Below are 19,206 nucleotides of genomic sequence, written 5' to 3'. Positions count from 1 at the left end.
AGTCCCCACAGCATTAGTTATAATTAAGCAAGCTTTGAGTTTATGGGATGGACGAGAGTGTTCTTTTTCCCACGTTGGTACAAGCTCAATCTTCCTATCTCACGAAAGTACTTTAAACATTGCTGAATACAGCCTTGATCCCTTTGGTCACTATCTATGGTGTCTCCTCATACGGTACCTAAACCGAGGAGCAAAAAAAACCTACAACACTCCCTGATTTTATCATCTAAAAAATGAACTTTACCTGCGTTTTGTCGAATATTTCTACATGTTTGTATTTTGTAAATGTAAATTGATTTAATATTTTTAAATCTAAAAAATAATATGAGGAAGTGAATCTATGGATATCATCTTCTTTATTGTGACGAAACACAACGTTTCGGAGTATATGCTTAATGCTATGAGGCAGAGATCATAATATTTTATATAATGTACACGTAAGGACAATAAAAGTAATAAGATAACAAAAAGGTGGAAACTAACTAGGAAGGCCAACAGATAACTGCCGCTGAGGGGCGATTAGCAAAAGACAATAGAAGCCAATACTTTACAGTAATTAGCGCTGATGGTTATGGACAACTGGAAGCCAGTCCTTAAGTTATCATTGATTGGTTATGGGGAAACGGGAGTCTGGGGGGTTAATTTGAACCACACTCAAATACAACCACACTCTTTAGTCTACAACGTACACGAGAGGAGTATTGTGTAAGGTGGGTCTGAAACATCGCCATGTGGTAAATAACAACACGGTGCCAACACAACAGTGCATTATCTGCGTGGAAAGAGGATGCAGAGTAGAGTCTGGCTCCAGGAGGCGAGGAGTTCCTCCCTGCACAGCTGGAATCTCAAGCATGGAATGCGGAACTTGAAATTAGCCAATTTGGCAAAATGCCGAAAAAACCCTCTCATGGCAAGGAGAGTAGGTTCCTCTGTTGTGTCGGAGTTGCGACAAGTTGCACCTAGCAGTGCATAGTCCTCCACACATTATATATGTTGAGATGTCGAGACCGTCTCCCTGGTCTAGTGGTAGAGCGGACCCCCGGAGAGCGGAAGGTCCGGGTTCGATCCCCGGTCGCGTCATACCGTTAAAAGATGGTACTTGTTGTTAACCTGCCTGGCGCTCGGCATTAAGTGCCTCAAACAAGGACTGGTCGGCTCCGAGTCAGTATAATGTGTATCCTTATTATGTTGCAGATATACTACGTGCAGAAGACAACTTTTCTGGGAGTAAATGTCAACTCCTGAATCTTGTTTTAGCGCCGCTTTGAACAGTATTCCAGGTATGTCACGGCATGTCAGTAGTGATGCAGATCTTAGGCGTTTTCCACTTTGACGAGACCCACGAGCAGGTGTATGGTACTGACAAACCTAGAAACATAACCACTGGCTTATCGGTCAGTTCCACACACAAAAGGCTCGACAACCCGACACGGGATTGTAGAACCGTGTGAGTGAGTTGCGTTGAACGATGCTTGGAACAGTACATGTACAGTTACATGTACATCACGACATGTCAGCACATGTGGGGGAACACAGGAAGTGATGCAGGTCTCAGACGTTCACCACTACGGTGGATCGAACCCCGGACCTTCCGCTTTTCCCTGTACCACAGAGACGGTCTGGGGACTTCTTGTAACACCCAGAGGATTATTAATTACGAATACAAATACACATGGAGACATACGTCCACCTCGAAGGGGGCACGGGTGGCCCAGTCGTCTAAGGCACCGCGCTTCGCTGTGCAGAGTTGCGTCCCTTGGGCACGCCAGATACCTATGATTGTGGGTTTGAATCTCGCTTCGCCCCGATTATGTTTCTAGGTTTGTCAGTACCATACCCGTGCGTTACATCGAAGTGGTAAACGCCTGAGACCTGCATCACTTCGGGCTTTCCTCCCACATTAAGCTGACACGCCGTGATATAACTAGAATACTGTTAAAAGCGGCGTTAAACCCAACTCACTCACTCACTCACTCCACCTGGAAAGTTTGTCTTGAGTGAAAATGATTACAACAAACCGCTCTGCTAATGTTAATTTAGACGAGAGTATTTTATTTCACTGTAGTCCGTTATTTGTTTTCGTTCGATACCGAGGACCAATGCATGTCATGTTTAGTGACGTCCAATCGCAGTCAACGACAAATCGACAGTCGCCTCTCTACTAGTTTATGTAGTCAAGTGTAGGTAGTTTAGGCAGGACCCCATTCAAGCTCGTACGAGAACGTGATTTTGACCGTTCATCTATGCGTTCAAAAGAGCAAATTTGATTGATTGTTGTCATGACTTAGAACATTCTTGCGCGAAGCTGGAGATGGTGATGGTGACGTCACTTCCAAGACGAAAGTACCTAAGCGTTCAGGATACACGACAGTTTATGGTCGATCACCATTTAGGAGATATCATTAATTGAATGATATATTTTTGTGTGTCATTTGATTTATTTTTTTTAATACAATTGATTGACAAGGCACTACATCGTCCGTTTTAAAGCTATTCAGTTCTCTTTTGTGTGGTTATTCTGGAGGGATGACATTGTAGATTATGAATCTACCCTTATGTCAATACCGACCAGGTGGCCCCGTTACTGGTAGCTTATCTCATTTAGTAGTATATAATTACACTGGGGAATCGAGGGCATATCCATGAAATTACGAAACCACACAAACTCGAACTTGAAGGTATTACATTACAAAGTCGAACTAGTTTTTCCTTGTGAAAACGAAAATGTCGTTTAAAGTGTGAAACGCCCAGCTAATTTGACAAACAATTATCATATTATGTGATTTGCAGCTAGAAATAACATCATAATTGGGTGCTTAAAAATGGCTCCTTTGAAAACATGAAAGCTATGTGACCGACGGGCCGATGTATAACAAGACAAATAAGCTTTGGGTGATGATGATGATGATGATGATGATGATGATGATGATGATGATGGTGGTGGTGGTGGTGATGATGATGATGATGATGATGATGATGGTGGTGGTGGTGGTGGTGGTGGTGGTGGTGGTGGTGATGATGATGATGATGATGATGACGATGACGATGATGATGATGATTATGATGAAGAAGAAGATGAAGAAGAAGAAGATGAAGAAGAAGAAGATGAAAATGGTGATGTGGCTGATGTTTAACAAACAGTTTAATTAGGATAACCATTAACCTTGTTGAAAATGTTTATCCTACCTGCCATGGTCATGTCATACAGAAGCTCATTTTATGTGGAACTTGTAGTTTGGATTCAAATCATCAACTTCCTATATATATATATATATATATATATATATTGTGTGTACATGCATATAATGTTTAATAATAATTATAATCATAATGGACTTAAATGTGTAAATGACTTGGTCAATGGAGATTCCTCTTAAGGAACATTGTATTGAAAGTTCATCATCTTATAATTCCTTGGCATTAGGCCCCGCATTTTAACGCTCTACTGTTTCATGATTGGCTGATAATAGACGGGCGGGGCTTGTGTTGCATTATTGCGCTGATTTCATACTTTTTTTGTGTTAATGACTCAACTTTTGTTTTTATTGTTGACGTTTTACTTCAATGTTGTTTTTGCGTTTAGTGGTGAGGTGAAATGGGGTTTAACGTCGCGTCCAAGATTATTGCACTTATATAGCGACGTGCATGCACGTGTATGTGTGTGTGTGGCTGCTTGTACTAGTCCGGACTGATGCCGATTTATAGTGCTAGCTCACTGAGATACCATGCCGCAGTTTAACATGAATACCCCACTCAGACACAGTATACTGACTCCGAGCCGACCAGTCCTTGTTTTAGCCCCTTAATGCCGAGCGCCAGACAGGGTAACAACAAGTACAATCTTTTAACGTCTTTTTGTATGACGCGGCCCGGGATCGAACCCTGGACCTTCCGCTCTCCGGGCGGACGCTCTACCACAAGACCAGGAGGCGGTTTTTTGCGTTTAGTAGTCAAAAACGTACAATCTGGTGTACAACGTGTGCAAACCAGTTTTTACGTTTATTCCTCCGTAAAACAAGAGCTGGTCGGCGTGGTATCACAGCGGGTTTAGACTATAAAACCCGTACACACACACACACACACACGCACGCACGCACGCACGCACGCACGCACGCACGCACGCATGCGCGCTACTTTAAACCCCATTCACCTAACCTCGAGTGACATGACTCATTAGCATATGGCAGGCGTACTCTTCATGAGGACTTTTATATTGGTAACGCAATTTTTCAGGGCATTATCATTTGCAGAGTGAGTGAGTGAGTTGGGTTTAACGCCGCTTTTAACAGTGTTCCAGTCATATCACGGCGTGGCAGCTTAATGTGGGAGGAAAGCCCGAAGTGATGCAGGTCTCAGACGTTTACCACTTAGGTGAAACCCACGAGCACGGGTATGGTGCTGACAAACCTAGAAACATAATCGGGGCGAACCGGGATTCGAACCCACAATCATAGGTTTCTGGCGTGCCCAAGGGACGCAATTCTGCACAGCGACCGCGGCGCCTTAGCCGACTGGGCCACCCGTGCCCCCTCATTTGCAGAAGCCCGAGGTCTTCCATTAACTGCCCGACGAAGGAGAGCAGTTGAAAAGACCGGGGGCTTCTGCACATGATAATGCCCTGAAAAATAGCGTTACCGTTATTATAGCTAAAATTTATAGAATTTGTTATCAAATACAAATAAACAACAATATCGGGCGTGATAATGGCCCGCCATCAAGCAATATGAGGGCATTATCAAGTTACAGTGGCCCGCTCATTTCTGATAACATGCGGGCGGTTTAATGATATTTCTATCCATTTTAGCTATAATACATGATACCGTGTCTTCTATCCATGCGATATAGATGATACTTCTTCCACGGCAGTACAATCTTTTGACTGATTCTCTTTGTTAATTGCAGCTCACAACAGCTGCCTTTTGAATGTATGACATTGTCAAAGAAATGTCTGTTCACTTTCACGTAATGTGGAGTTTGTGGCCATAACCTTTGAAAAGGTACAGACATCATGCCAAGCAAGATAAGCAGACACTGGCGATTGAAGGATTATTATGTTAGACACGGGATGCACGTGCATCGGTTTGAAGTGAGATTACAAAATGTTCTTCTTCACATGGCTGGAGAGAGAGAGCACCTGTGCTATTTCTCCCGTATTGATATTTATGAGGCGCGCGCGTGCGTGCGTACGTGCATGCGTGCGTGCGTGCGTGCGTGCGTGTGTGTGTGTATGTGTGTGTTTGTGTGTGTGTAAATGTCCCTCTCGTGGTGGTGAGTATGAGAGGGTAAATTATAGGTATTGTTCGTTCCTTATTATTAGGGAATATCATCGTTGCGTGCGTGCGTGCGTGCGTGCGTGCGTGCGTGCGTGCGTGCGTGCGTGCGCGTGTGCGTGCGTGTCGGTGTGTTTGTGTGTGTGTAAATGTTGTCCCTCTCGTGGTGGTGAGTATGAGAGGGTAATTTATAGGTATTGTTCGTTCCTTATTATTAGGGAATATCAGCGTTGTTCCTTCCTTTTTGTTAGGAAATATCAGTTTTGTCCATTCCTTATCGTTAGGAATATCAGTGTTGTTCCTTCTTTGTTGTTATCAGTGTTTTCCCTTCCTTATTGTAAGGAATATCAGCGTTGTTCCTACCTTATTACTGGAGAATATTAATGTTGTCCTGACTTATTACTGGATAATATATATCAGCGTTGTACTTTCCTTATTGTTAGGGAATATTAATGTTGTCCCTTCCTTATATTGTTAGGGAATATTAGTGTTGTCCCTTCCTTGTGTTGTTAGGGAATATTAGTGTTGTCCCTTTCTTATTGTTAGGGAATATCAGTGTTGTCCCTTTCTTATTGTTAGGGAATATCAGTGTTGTCCCTTTCTTATTGTTAGGGAATATCAGTGTTGTCCCTTCCTCATTGTTGGGAATATTAGTGTTGTCCCTTTCTCATTGCTAGGGAATATTAGTGTTGTCCCTTTCTCATTGTTAGGGAATATTAGTGTTGTCCCTTCCTTGTGTTGTTAGGGAATATTAGTGTTGTCCCTTTCTTATTGTTAGGGAATATCAGTGTTGTCCCTTTCTTATTGTTAGGGAATATCAGTGTTGTCCCTTCCTCATTGTTAGGGAATATTAGTGTTGTCCCTTTCTCTTTGCTAGGGAATATTAGTGTTGTCCCTTTCTCATTGTTAGGGAATATTAGTGTTGTCCCTTCCTTGTGTTGTTAGGGAATATTAGTGTTGTCCCTTTCTTATTGTTAGGGAATATCAGTGTTGTCCCTTTCTTATTGTTAGGGAATATCAGTGTTGTCCCTTCCTCATTGTTGGGGAATATTAGTGTTGTCCCTTTCTCATTGTTAGGGAATATTAGTGTTGTCCCTTTCTCATTGTTAGGGAATATTAGTGTTGTCCCTTCCTTATTGTTAGGGAATATCAGTGTTGTCCCTTCCTCATTGTTAGGGAATATTAGTGTTGTCCCTTTCTCATTGTTAGGGAATATAAGTGTTGTCCCTTTCTCATTGTTAGGGAATATTAGTGTTGTCCCTTCCTTATTGTTAGGGAATATCAGTGTTGTCCCTTCCTCATTGTTGGGGAATATTAGTGTTGTCCCTTTCTCATTGTTAGGGAATATTAGTGTTGTCCCTTTCTCATTGTTAGGGAATATGAGTGTTGTCCCTTTCTCATTGTTAGGGAATATGAGTGTTGTTCCTTCCTTATTGTTAGGGAATATCAGTGTTGTCCCTTCCTCATTGTTAGGGAATCTTAGTGTTGTCCCTTTCTCATTGTTAGGGAATATCAGTGTTGTCCCTTTCTCATTGTTAGGGAATATTAGTGTTGTCCCTTCCTTATTGTTAGGGAATATCAGTGTTGCCCCTTCCTCATTGTTAGGGAATATCAGTGTTGCCCCTTCCTTATTGTTGGGGAAGATCAGTGTTCTTTATGCTTTGTTGTTATCAGTGTTGGTCTTCTTCATTGTTTGGAATATCAGTGTTGTTCTTTTTTTATTGCAAGGGAATATTAGCGTTGTTCCTTCTTTGTTGTTGTCAGTGTTGTTCCTCACCTTAAATTTAGGAATATTAGTGTTGTTCCTTCTTTATTGTTAAGGAATATCAGCGCGGTTCCTTCCTTATTGTTAGGGAATATTGGTGTTTTCCCTTCCTTATTGTTAGGGAATAATAGCGTTATTCCTTCCTTATTATTAGGGAATATTGGTGTTGTTCCTTCCTTATTGTTAGGGAATATGAATATTGTCCCTTCCTTATATCGTTAGGGAATATTAGTGTTGCCCCTTCCTTATGTTGTTAGGGAATATTAGTGTTGTCCCTTCCTTATTTATGGAGAATATTGGGGTTGTTCCTTCCTTATTGTTATGAATATCAGTGTTGTTCTTTCTTTATTGTTAGGGAATATTAGTGTTGTTCCTTCTTTGTTGTTATCGGTGTTGTTCCTTCCTTATTGTTAGGGGACACGGGTGGCCCAGTCGTCTAAGGCGCCGCGATTCGCTGTGCAGAGTTGCGTCCCTTGGGCACACCAGAAACCTATGATTGTGGGTTCGAATCCCGGTTCGCCCCGATTATGTTTCTAGGTTTGTCAGCACCATACCCGTGCTCGTGGGTTTCACCGAAGTGGTAAACGTCTAAGACCTGCATCACTTCGGGCTTTCCTCCCACATTAAGCTGCCACGCCGTGATATAACTGGAATACTGTTAAAAGCGGCGTTAAACTCAGCTCACTCACTCACTCCTTATAGTTAGTGAATATCAGTGTTTTCCCTTCCTTATTGTTGGTGAATATCAGTGTTCTCCCTTCCTTATTGTAAGTGAATATCAGTGTTTTCCCTTCCTTATTGTTAAAGAATATTAGTGTTGTTCCTTCCTTATTTTTAGGGAATATTTGTGTTGTTCCATCCTTGTTACTGGAGAATATTAGTACTGTTTCTTTCTTAATGGTGGTGTATGAGAGGTGGATATCAATGCTATTTCCTCCTACTTGGTAACGTTCACTCCATATATACTCACACGCAAAAGAAACGCAAGTCGAGTATGCAGTATACATGTTATTTATTTCACCAGTAAAGACAAGAAATACTAATAGGGCAAGATTGACAAAAATTTGACTGAAGACAGTTTAATGGATTAAAATGCAGATGCCATAATTGTTTTTTTCAAATGTTAAGGGCTTACACAGTTTCGGGTCAATACCCAAAATGTCAGTCAATACCTGGTGTGACCACCATTAGCATTGGTCACTGCCACACATCTCCTGTACATTGAGTGGATCAGACGATTTGTGAAGGCCCTAGGGATCCTCCTGCACACAGCCAGAGCAGCTGTGCGTAGTTCATCGGCAGTTGTAGGGACTGGGCGCACATTGTGCAGACGCCTTTCAACCTCATCCCACAAGTGTTCGATGGGGCTCAGATCAGGGCTGAGGGCTGGCCACGGTAGAACACGGGTGTTGTGTTGTTGCAGAAAGGCCATGGTAGCTCTGGCAACATGGTGACGAGCGTTGTCCTGCTGGAAAATGTGATGTTGATGTTGTGCAAAAAATTGGAACAACGTGGGGTCTGATCACTTGGTCTAAATACCGCTGAGCAGTGACGCCGTGTCCCCGGACCTTGACCAACATTCAGAAAGCACATGGGTCCAAGTCTCGCATTAAGTCAAATCCATGCCCATATCATGACGCTAGGTCCACCCCATGGATCCCTTTCCACAACGTTTCTGTCCGCGAAACGATCACCTCGACGCCGCCAAATTCTGACTCTTCCGTCTGCATGGGAGACACAAAAGCGACTTTCATCAGAGAAGATGACACGCCTCCACTCACGATGACGCCAATTGTGATGACCCTGTGCCCACTGAAGTCGTGCTTGTCGACGCCGTGGTTGAAGAACAGGACGACGTGCTGGTCGGCGACAGCTGAGGTTGTTGGAACGGAGACGTCGGAGCACAGTGTCCCGGCGAATGTGTCGATTATGTGTTCCTATGGTCTGTCGAGCACTTTCACTTGCAGTTAGGAACGGATGTCGCTTGTGTTGACGGGTAATCTGCCGATCTTGTCGAGGTGTGGTGACCCTAGGACGACCGCTCCGAGGAAGGTCATCTGTGATCTGTGTAGCATTGTATCGATGCAGGAGACGGTAAATTGTGGTTATGTTAACGTTGAAATGACGGGCAACATCTTAGACACACTCTCCAGCTTCCAAACGTCCGATAGCCTGGTTTCTCTGTATTTTGACTTAGGCATGGCATTGTTGACCAAGGAGTGGTAGGTCCAAGAATCGGCCACAGTTTTATACCCACTACAGTTCGTGTCAGTTCGTGCATTTTCGATTTCGCAAGAAATGAGTGCATGATTCCCACATATTCATTGAAATGGTGCGTTTTGACGAATCGTTTTTTATATTGCGTTTTTACTCGGGGCTTCCAAAATGCAACCAAAAATATTGATAACACCATCAGGCTTCACTACATGCTAAAACTCGTATCAATTTATGGTTCCGTGTTTGTTACCTGTTTGCTTAAAACTACTTGCGTTTCTTTTGTGTGTGAGTATATGTAGAGGGGAAATCGGAGATCATCAGGCCTGTGGGAGACATGTATATGATAAATAGTATGTACCTTTCACTCAGGGGATATAGTAGTGAAACAGATTCAGGGGATAAAATATTCAATGAAGAAACGCAAACGTGAAAACACATAGAGTTCATAACATTGTAAAATTATCAATAAAGGTATCAATATATTTCCGTAATACTCTAACACACCTCTTATTACGTCACTCTGTAATACAATGACGTCTCACTGGATTGATATGACATCATGAGACAATGAATGTCACATAACCCGCTTGATTAGTGTTGAAAAAAGACTGAATCAACCTTTTCAGATAAATATTGTATGGTATTCATTTCGGTAAGCAAAATGGCATGGTTTGTTTTCAAATTTAGAATTGAGACAATCACACTATGAGGAAAAATCTTTATACGCGGTGGAAAGTCAGAGCTCACACTGCCATTCATTTTCCAATGTTGCATATCCTCCTTATTGCCCCAGGCGTTACTGAGTTGGATTGAGATGTGTAGATCATTAGGCCTTAGTCCTATTACGAGAACTCTTGCAGTGTATGCGAGGTTAACACATGCTTGGTGCTAAGGTGATCGTTCTGCCTATGTATGTACAACACACAGCGATGTCAGCATCAGTGTACGAGCTACAAAACTGTTCCCAGCTGATGATGCCTGGTAGTGATTTCAGTCAACATCTGCAACGAATATATTTGAATATTTATGGTTGATCAGGAACGCTTGCTGGATATACAAGTATAATTTCCAGAACGGAATGACGACCATGGCACCTAGTCTTTTAACGATTCCTCATCTGAGAGTTAAGAGGAATGCTATTTCGTTAATCCCTGTTACCCAACCCTCGAAATGAATCCCTATGAAGAGACGCGCTATATTCACCAATCATAGATTGTTTACCACGGGTAATAGGAAAAATGTGTATTGCCTGTGTATTTATTTACGTACCGAGCAGCGGAACAGTTACACGGATTTATCATCTAGGTATGCGCCTACTTTCTTAATACGAACACCCTGCTTTGTTGAGTCGAATGCACTTAAGTATATGAATTACTTACACGTTGGAGTGAGCATGGCTAAACGCAGCTTTGAACTAACAGTATTTCTGTTATATCAAGGAGTGTTTGATGTGAATGTTTGAAGTGATGCAGATCCAGACGTTCTTTAGTTTGGTGAAGCCATCGAGGGTGGTATGGTGCTGGCAAACCTAGAATGTGAGTGAGTGGGTTAGGTTTAACAGTACTTGAACAGTATTCCAGTTATATCGCGGCGTGTCAGCTTAATGTGGGAGGAAAGCCCGAAGTGATACAGGTCTCCCACGAGGACGGGTATGGTTCTGACAAACCTGGAAACATAATCGGGGCGAACAGGGATTCAAACCAACAATTATAGGTTTTCGGGGCGAATATGGGAATGGAAGCAACGATGCTACGTTTCTAGTGACGCGTCTAAGCGACAAAACCCTGCTCGGCAAATGCGGCGCCTCAAACGGCAAACCAAGGCAGGAACATGTTTCTACACAAGTTCTTTACCTAAACTGTTTCTATTACGAGATTCATTGGTCTGTCAACATCCTACCGGGGATCCTGGGTTTCAACAAAGTGACAGACACCTTTAGCCTACGTCATTTTATATTTGCTCCCACATTTAACAAACACGCCGTGTTACTTCCTCCGTAATAACCCGTGAAGATCCGGGGTAGAATAGGTCTTCAGCAACCCAGGTTTGTCGTAAAAGGAGACTATGCTTGTCGTAAGAGGGGACCAACGGGATCGGGTGGTCAGGAATTAATTACCTTATTGTTTTATTGAAAATGCTAGCCCGTGAAGATCCGGGTTAGAAGTGATCTTCAGCAACCCATGTTTGCTGTAAGAGGCGACTAACGCAATCGGGTGGGTTGATGCTCTTTTTATCAATCACTGGATTGTCTGGTCGAGACTCGATTATTTACAGACCGCCGTCACATAGCTGGGATATTGCTGAGGGCGGCGTTAAACAACAAGCCAACAACCAATCAACAACTTTTGTAAGATTAATATTTTTCAAATCCTTTACCCCAAATCACTCAGTGGGGCACCCAATCGATTACCTCAAACATGCAGGTAGTCCGAGAGTGAATGAGTGAGTTTGGTTGCTGTCGCTTTGAACAGTATTTCAGTTATATCACGGCGCGTCAGTTTGATGTGGGAGGAAAGCCCGAGGTGGTGCGGGTCTAAGACGTTTACGACTTCGGTGAAACCCACGAGCACGGTGCTGATAAACCTAGAAACATAATCGTGAGGAACGTTGTTTACACATTATAATTACCCTGCATAATAGAGGATGTTTCAATGTGTGAGCTCCCTGATTGTGTGTCATCGTACACGACATGGTTGATTGTTGCTCTCACTGTCGACCACCGGTCAATTATTTACAGCCGTCGGTAAAATACCGACCTTACGTAAAATAACATTAACTCACACTATCATCTCCCGAATAAATGCATAAGTGGTATGATTTACAACTGAAAACACCGAATTTATAAACTTTCGAATTGATAGGTGTAAGGTTTATTTGATATAGGAAAATTCCAAAATATAAAATGATTATAATTATATGACTTGGTTTGGCTGATAAACAGGCGTGTTCATGTCGCACACAAATGACGCTGATTAATTACTTTGACTTTTTGTTACCAAGAGAGACCGCCTCCGTGGTCTAGTGGTAAAGCGTCCGCCTGGAGAGCGGAAGGTCCGGGGTTCGATCCCACGTTAAAAGATGGTACTTGTTACCCTGTCTGGCATAAAGGGGCTAAAACAAGGACTGGTCGGCTCGGAGTCAGTATACCGTGTCTGAGTGGGGTATTCATGTTAAACTCAACATGGTATCTCAGTGAGCTAGCACTTTAAATCGTCCGGAGTAGTACAAGCAGCCACACACACACGTGCATGCACGTCGCTATATAAGTGCAATAATCTTGTACGCAACGTTGAACCCCATTTCACAGAGCGCACAGGTCACATGTGAGGCGAAGTAAAAGAGCGCTGGCGGCCGAGTGTAGTTGGATGGGAGAGTGCGCTCGGCAAGTATGACGGTTGAGAGTTTCTCGGGTTTCGGTCCTGTAAAACGTATGTTACATGCGGACTCTCCTAGGCAAATGGATGTTCGGAAACTGCCTTTGTCTACCGAACAGTGAATGAGTACCAGGGAAGATGAGATGGCAATGTGAATGCAAATTCCTCCAGCCTAATAGGTTCTATACTCCACAGGGAATTGAGAATGCAATTTATGATGCACACGGGGCCGTTGACTGGGGCAATAATGCCATGAACTTTGAGCATATGTCCCAGTGTTTTAGAATGATGATGATGATGATGATGATGATGATGATGATGATGATGATAATAATAATAATAATAATAATTTATTTTTTTTAAATAAATAATAATAGTTCAGTTTGTACAGTTTATTTGAGAAGCATTTAAAGACGTATTATATTTACACTGTTTCACGAAGGTTTTCAGGTCAGATTTTTCCGGCAACATACGACATTCGACGCGTATCATTGGAGAAGCCGCCCTTGGTAACAGATCTTTGTATTGACAGGTAGAGCCACGTCAAGACGTGACATCGTATTTTCACTTGACGTCAATGTCCTCTAGCGTCAAGTCACCGGAAGAGCACTGCAGTTGAATCGAAAGCTTTGATTGGCTGAGACAATATAACTTCGAAATATGAACAGTCATCGCACTGGCCAACTTAAACTCTCTTCAGCTTTTGTGTCATCTGTCCATTCTTGCTGGCTGTTACCTGCAAACATGAAACTTGTCATTAATCAAACGGCACAGATACACGTGGTATGGTTGTCTGTTTACTGTGCAACGCGAAGCTTTTACGACATTGTTCTGGGCCCCGTTCCTCAAAGCGATCTTAGCGCTACGATGATCGTAACCCTATGTTAAAGTATGGGACTTACGATCACCTTAGCGCTACGATGATCGTAACCCTATGTTAAAGTATGGGACTTACGATCACCTTAGCGCTACGATGATCGTAACCCTATGTTAAAGTATGGGACTTACGATCACCTTAGAGCTAAGATCGCTTTGTGGAACGGGGCTCTGTTCAATTTATCGCCGATATGAAGCGAAGCCGAGAGTCTTTCATCGTCAAAGATACGGCGTTATATATTTTTAATTGATTGTTTGTTGCTTAAAGCCGAGCTAAGGCAATATTCCAGCTGTATGACGGCGGTCTGTAATTAGCAGAGTCTCGACAAGACAATCCAGTGATTGATATCATGGGCATCGATCTACACAATTGGGATACGATGGCATGCATCAACCAAGTCAGCGGGCCTGACCACCCGATCCCGTTAGTCGCCTCTTACGACAAGCATAGTCGCCCTTACAGCAAGCATGGGTTGCTGAAGATCAATTCTAACCCGGATCTGCACGGGTTAGCTTTATATATCAAACATAAAATGTAATTAATTCCTATAGAATTAGGAGACACAGATGGTGATGTCAGGCAGACATGCCGGTGTAGCTCAAAGGGATTAAGGATTTAATGTGACCAATGAACTAACGATCATCTATGTTTTATTGAAAGTTTAGATTTTGAGAACTCGTTTCCAATCAATAAAACAATCAATTCGGGACTGTGAGACTTGTCACTCACTAATAACCTTAACTGTTAACATGATGAATGATTTCCCTTATGCCTCTATAGAAAAGTGTGACTTTGTATGATGATGATGATGATGATGATGATGATGATGATGATGATGATTGAAGAAGAATGTTCACGGTATTATTAATATAATAGGTTAACCTTTCTACGTGCGTAAGGTTCGTCAATGCGGACATTTGTACATCAGGACGATTTAATTTCGAGCAGTTCTGTACCGTCCGGATTAACGGGGTGGTCTGACTGGTCATGAACGGTGTATGTATGACTTACCGCCTTCATGTTTTCACCCTCAAGGCTGCGAGTTACGGTCCACTGTCGGTTGGCGTCAGCCAGATTGTAGCTCTCGACAATGGTGTCGTTCTCTCCTTTCGTGATGGTCAGCTGGAATGATCATGCAGACAGGGTAACAACAAGTACCATCTTTTAACGTCTTTTGGTATGACGCGGCCGGGGATCGAACCCCGACCTTCCGCTCTCCGGGCGGACGCTCTACCACTAGACCACAGAGGCGGTCTCATACCTATGAATTCGAAACTGTCTCGGAATTGCTACGCGATCCAGCATACTCAGCTGTGTAGCCATTGGTGAGGGAGTATTTTGTTTGTTTGTTTGTTGTTTAACGCCGCACTCAGCAATATTCCAGCTTTATGACGGCGGTCTGTAAAATAATCGAGTCTGGACCAGACGATCCAGTGATCGACATCATGAGCATCGATCCACGCAATTGGGATCGATGACATGTATCAACCAAGTCAGCGAGGCTGACCACCCGATCCCGTTAGTCGCCTTTTACGACAAGCATAGTCGCCTTTTACGGCAAGCATGAGTTGTTAAGACCTATTCTACCCCGGATCTTCACGGGTCTGGTGAGGGAGTGAGGGCGTGTGCAGTTCTAGGTGCTTCAGTTTAACTTGGTTAGCCTTTACCCCTTGGCTTAAATTCACTAAGACAGGTATGGAGCTTAAAAACACAAATCATCATCAGGTATTATCTCAGATTCGAACACACGGCCAGTTTTTCTTTGCAGTTAAGGGACGCAAATCTGCTTGATTCCTGAAAGGACGTTATTTTTTTACGACAAACATATTCAAGCCAGGGTGATTTGAAAATTGTGCTGAAAATAAATATATTCAAAACGTCAATGATAGGGAATAATCAGTGTTTGCCGAAACAGGGGGTGTACGGGACGACACGAAAAAACAAGGGCTCGCCCATTAATTATTCGGACCACATCTTAGCGGATCAGTCGCGTAACGTACCTTGGGTTTCGTGCTGTCAATGGCCGTGTATTCGAACTCCTCGCCGAACTTCCACGTGTATTCCTGCTCTCCGACCCCCTCCATGACGATGTGGGTCTTGTACCCGTCCCCCTCCTTGCTGGTGGCCACTGTGTAGTCCAGTTTCGTGTAAATGTCAATCACCTCCTGGGGCATACCTGGAATACAACAACAACATCATCACCGACGTAAGCTACAACGTCGACGCGTATACGTTATTAATGAGACCAAGGATTGAGATTTAATGCTGGATCTCCAACCTTTCAGGTTCAGATCACAATAACCACCGCTGACCACCATGTCCACAGAAGCTAATTTATAATAAAAAGCATCTTATTCAAAAGTATTGTCGTCAGATTGTTTGACTCGTGGCAACGCATTATTACATTGCCACATGACGTTATACCATCGATGGCGTGGGCAACGTTGGTATTATCAAGTTTCGTGGCCCTTTTTATGGTACTGTCAAGTTTAAATATCTTTGTTTTTGGTCATCCTTTATACATTCGCCAAATCTTCAGGGTCAGCGAATAAGAAAAGTAAGTTCTTGATTTTAAATTATGTTTATGTAAATCAGAGGCGGTGGGGTAGCGCAATGGGTACAGCATTCGCTCGTCTCTCTGAAGACCTGGGTTCATTTGCCCATATGGGAAAAGTGGGTGATGCCCCTTTTCTGTTGTGCTCCGCAGATATATTTTTTTGAAATATCACTTAAAACGGCGTTAAACCATACTCACTTACTGAATATATTCATTGTCACTGTCAACAGACTGATTATTATGATAATTGTAGTCTCCGCAAATGTGTGAGTAAATTTGGTTTAATGCCGTTTTTTAAAAAATGATGCAGGTGATAGGCGTTTATACCGCTTTGGTAAACCCACGATCACGTGTATGGTGCGGACAAACCTAGAACCAGAGGGAACCGGGGTTCGAACCCACGAGCATTAGATTCGTGCATACCAAAGGGACACAAATTCTAACAACGAATTGAGGCGCCTCAAAGGACACTGGGCAAATTAAAGGTTTACCAGTTTCTGTTAGCATCACTAACGTAGTACATGAATCATTTATTGCACAATTAGTTTCGTTTTTCTTTTAAAAAAATAATGCTGACGGTGGAATATGGCAAGCTGTTTTTATCACCTGGAGTGGCTTTGATGACATTCCTGTATATATACAGCGGTAATGGTGAATGGTTGCTGATGAACACTGTCTTTCAGACATAAAAGTCTTGACATGTTTTCTATTACTTTTCAAATCAAATAGATATAAACGATGTTTATAAAAAGAAATATGTATTCTCTGAATAAACAAACTCAGATAAAAGTTACATCAGCAGATCTAAAGCAAACAGGCCGAACGAGGCTGAAAACCGCCCCCAACATGGCGGCAACTGATAACAGGACACAGAGACGATTGCAGATCTCGTGATCCTTTGATAGGCTAGTGAGATGGTTAGCGAAGAGAGAGACGAAAACGGCGATCTTGGGCTCAATACCTGATCCGCCCTGATTATGTTTCTATGTCAGCGCCGTGATATAACAGAGATATTTGTAAAAGTGGCTTTGAACTAAAGTCACAGACTCACAAGAAAGCGTAATTTACATTAAAAACAACTTTAGAAAAAATAGTATATTATAATAATTATTTTTTTAATATTGGTCGTTAGATAAAATTAAACCGAAAATAAACATTTTCCTTCCATAGAAATATTATTTGCTTACCTGCAGCCTTGAGGAACTCCTCCATTCCAACAGTCTCCTCCTTGATCACCTGCCATTTGCCGAGGAGAGCGTCCATCTTGATTAGTTGTGAGGAGAGTAGTTTATACGACAACAGAGACGAGACAAAGAGGGCGAACACAGTGCAAGCCGGGCTTTTAAGGTTCTTGGGACTGAACTTCGACTCGGTGACTTGCCATCACAAGACTGAAGTTATCTACGTCCAAAGATGAAGTGATAAACTCAGATAGCTTTGCCGAGCTATATTTAAGAAAACGGTGTCACCATGTTGAATTTCGAGGTATGTTGTGATAACAGATTTCGATATGCTGGTGATAAAAGCAGGAACAGTGTGTCCAAATATATTCTCACTTTTCAGTCCGTCAGATTTACCAACGTGGAGCTAATGCAAACCTGAGATACTGATGTTGTTTGAGATGCGCGAGGAAACCGGCGGGGAACCTTGGGGGTGGGGGGTGGGGTGGTCTTTTGCGTAGCGACCGATCGCTTTAACCACAGGTATACTCCACAGCCCCTTTTAAGAGTGAAGACACATCAAGAGCTTCAATGAGTCAACCTTTATTAAACAAATACTTTGAGTTTTTTATTGTAACCATCCAGGAATTTGCCTTTTTTTACTCAAGGACGCCCAAATAGCATTTGACCATTGAAGACAAGGAAAAGTTCAAAATTGGAGGTGATTGAAAAAGCTACCCAAAACACCTGAACGCAACCACTGGCTTAGCCCATGCACGTGCGTCTGTAGCACATAACAAGTAACAGTGAGTGAGTTAGGTTTAACGCCGCTTTTAACAGCATTCCAGTTATATCACGGCGTGTCAGCCTGATGTGGGAGGAAAGCCCGAAGTGACGCAGGTCTCAGACGTTTACCACTTCGATGAAACCCACGAGCACGGGTATGGTGCTGACAAACCTAGAAACATAATCGGGGCGAACCGGGATTCGAACCCACAATCTTAGGTTTCTGGCGTGACCAAGGGACGCAACTCTGCACAGCGAATCGCGGCGCCTTAGACGACTGGGCCACCCGTGCCCCCTAACAAGTGACAATGTCGGTATAAAATGGTTCATTCCAGATGCAACTGAACAGCACTCCTGGAAGTTGAAAATACGATCTCTTATTTTCTGAGTGACCCCTCATTAATGACGCTGGAATTCATCTTATCGTGCATTAACACGTGGAATACGACCAAACTTTACGAGGGATAAATATTAGACTGAAATTATTATTTGCAGAATTTCTTTTAAACGTCGGACACATGTTTGTCATTTTAATCGTCCGACTCATCACCTCCCGCACAAGCTGATGTCATCTGTTGAGACCCGTTGTCTCCTTGTGTGTCTGTTTACCGGTTATCAATGACAGGCTGAATTCAACTGACCATAGAGGATATGAATGGACGTATGTTTCCAACCGTTCAGATAAGATTACTAAGTATGATTGGCCAGAATGCTGACACAGTATTGTCACTGACCTTTTGAAGATTAAGAGAGTACATGTTCCACTCGCACTAACGGAATTTTGTCGAAGACACAGGGACCATATATATATATATATATATATATATATATATATATATATATATATGTAATTAAATAAGTGGAGTAAGATTGAACACAGTTTTAATAGGTTCCGTACTTCGAAACAAATGTCTGACAGGAGCATCGAATATATTTCGTATTTCTTGTACTATGAATTTATTATACAAATGCAAATATGTGCATATTGCATTCCCTATTTAATGACAAGACAATATCAACCGTGCCAAAATTGTACACAATTGTATCAAGTACACAACGCCTTAATTACAAAGATTGGTTATACAGTCAAGTCTCGTTTATCCGACACTCGGCTTTATCCGACACAAATGATGGGAACCGATTAAATCAGTATTGTTTAGACCCGTTAATCCGACAGTCTCGCACTCCGTCTCGAGAGAC

General features: G+C 42.6%; 1 protein-coding gene across 1 annotated transcript; it reads right to left on the bottom strand.

Moving 5' to 3' along the window:
• Positions 1 to 13,003: 13,003 nt before the first annotated feature.
• LOC124144790 (fatty acid-binding protein, liver-like) lies at positions 13,004 to 17,405 on the bottom strand. The gene is made up of 4 exons (XM_046514348.2): positions 17,248 to 17,405; positions 15,504 to 15,679; positions 14,515 to 14,625; positions 13,004 to 13,362 (listed from the first exon to the last, which is right to left on the bottom strand). The coding sequence occupies exons 1-4, from the start codon at positions 17,321 to 17,323 to the stop codon at positions 13,312 to 13,314; spliced, it is 414 nt and encodes a 137-aa protein (XP_046370304.2). The 5' UTR covers positions 17,324 to 17,405; the 3' UTR covers positions 13,004 to 13,311.
• Between the last annotated feature and the right edge of the window lie 1,801 nt (positions 17,406 to 19,206).

Source organism: Haliotis rufescens, unplaced genomic scaffold (assembly GCF_023055435.1).
Source record: "Haliotis rufescens isolate VD_foot unplaced genomic scaffold, xgHalRufe1.0.p SCAF_8, whole genome shotgun sequence".
Lineage (NCBI taxonomy): Eukaryota > Metazoa > Mollusca > Gastropoda > Lepetellida > Haliotidae > Haliotis > Haliotis rufescens.
This window is presented reverse-complemented; position numbering and strand designations above follow the sequence as displayed.

Coding starts and splice junctions, on each gene's coding strand:
- LOC124144790 (XM_046514348.2), bottom strand. CDS start 17,323: ATGGACGCTCTCCTCGGCAAATGGCAGGTGATCAAGGAGGAGACTGTT. Junction 15,680..17,247: donor GGAGTTCCTCAAGGCTGCAG/GTAAGCAAATAA, acceptor GTTGTATTCCAG/GTATGCCCCAGGAGGTGATT. Junction 13,363..14,514: donor AGGGTGAAAACATGAAGGCG/GTAAGTCATACA, acceptor TCATGTTTGCAG/GTAACAGCCAGCAAGAATGG.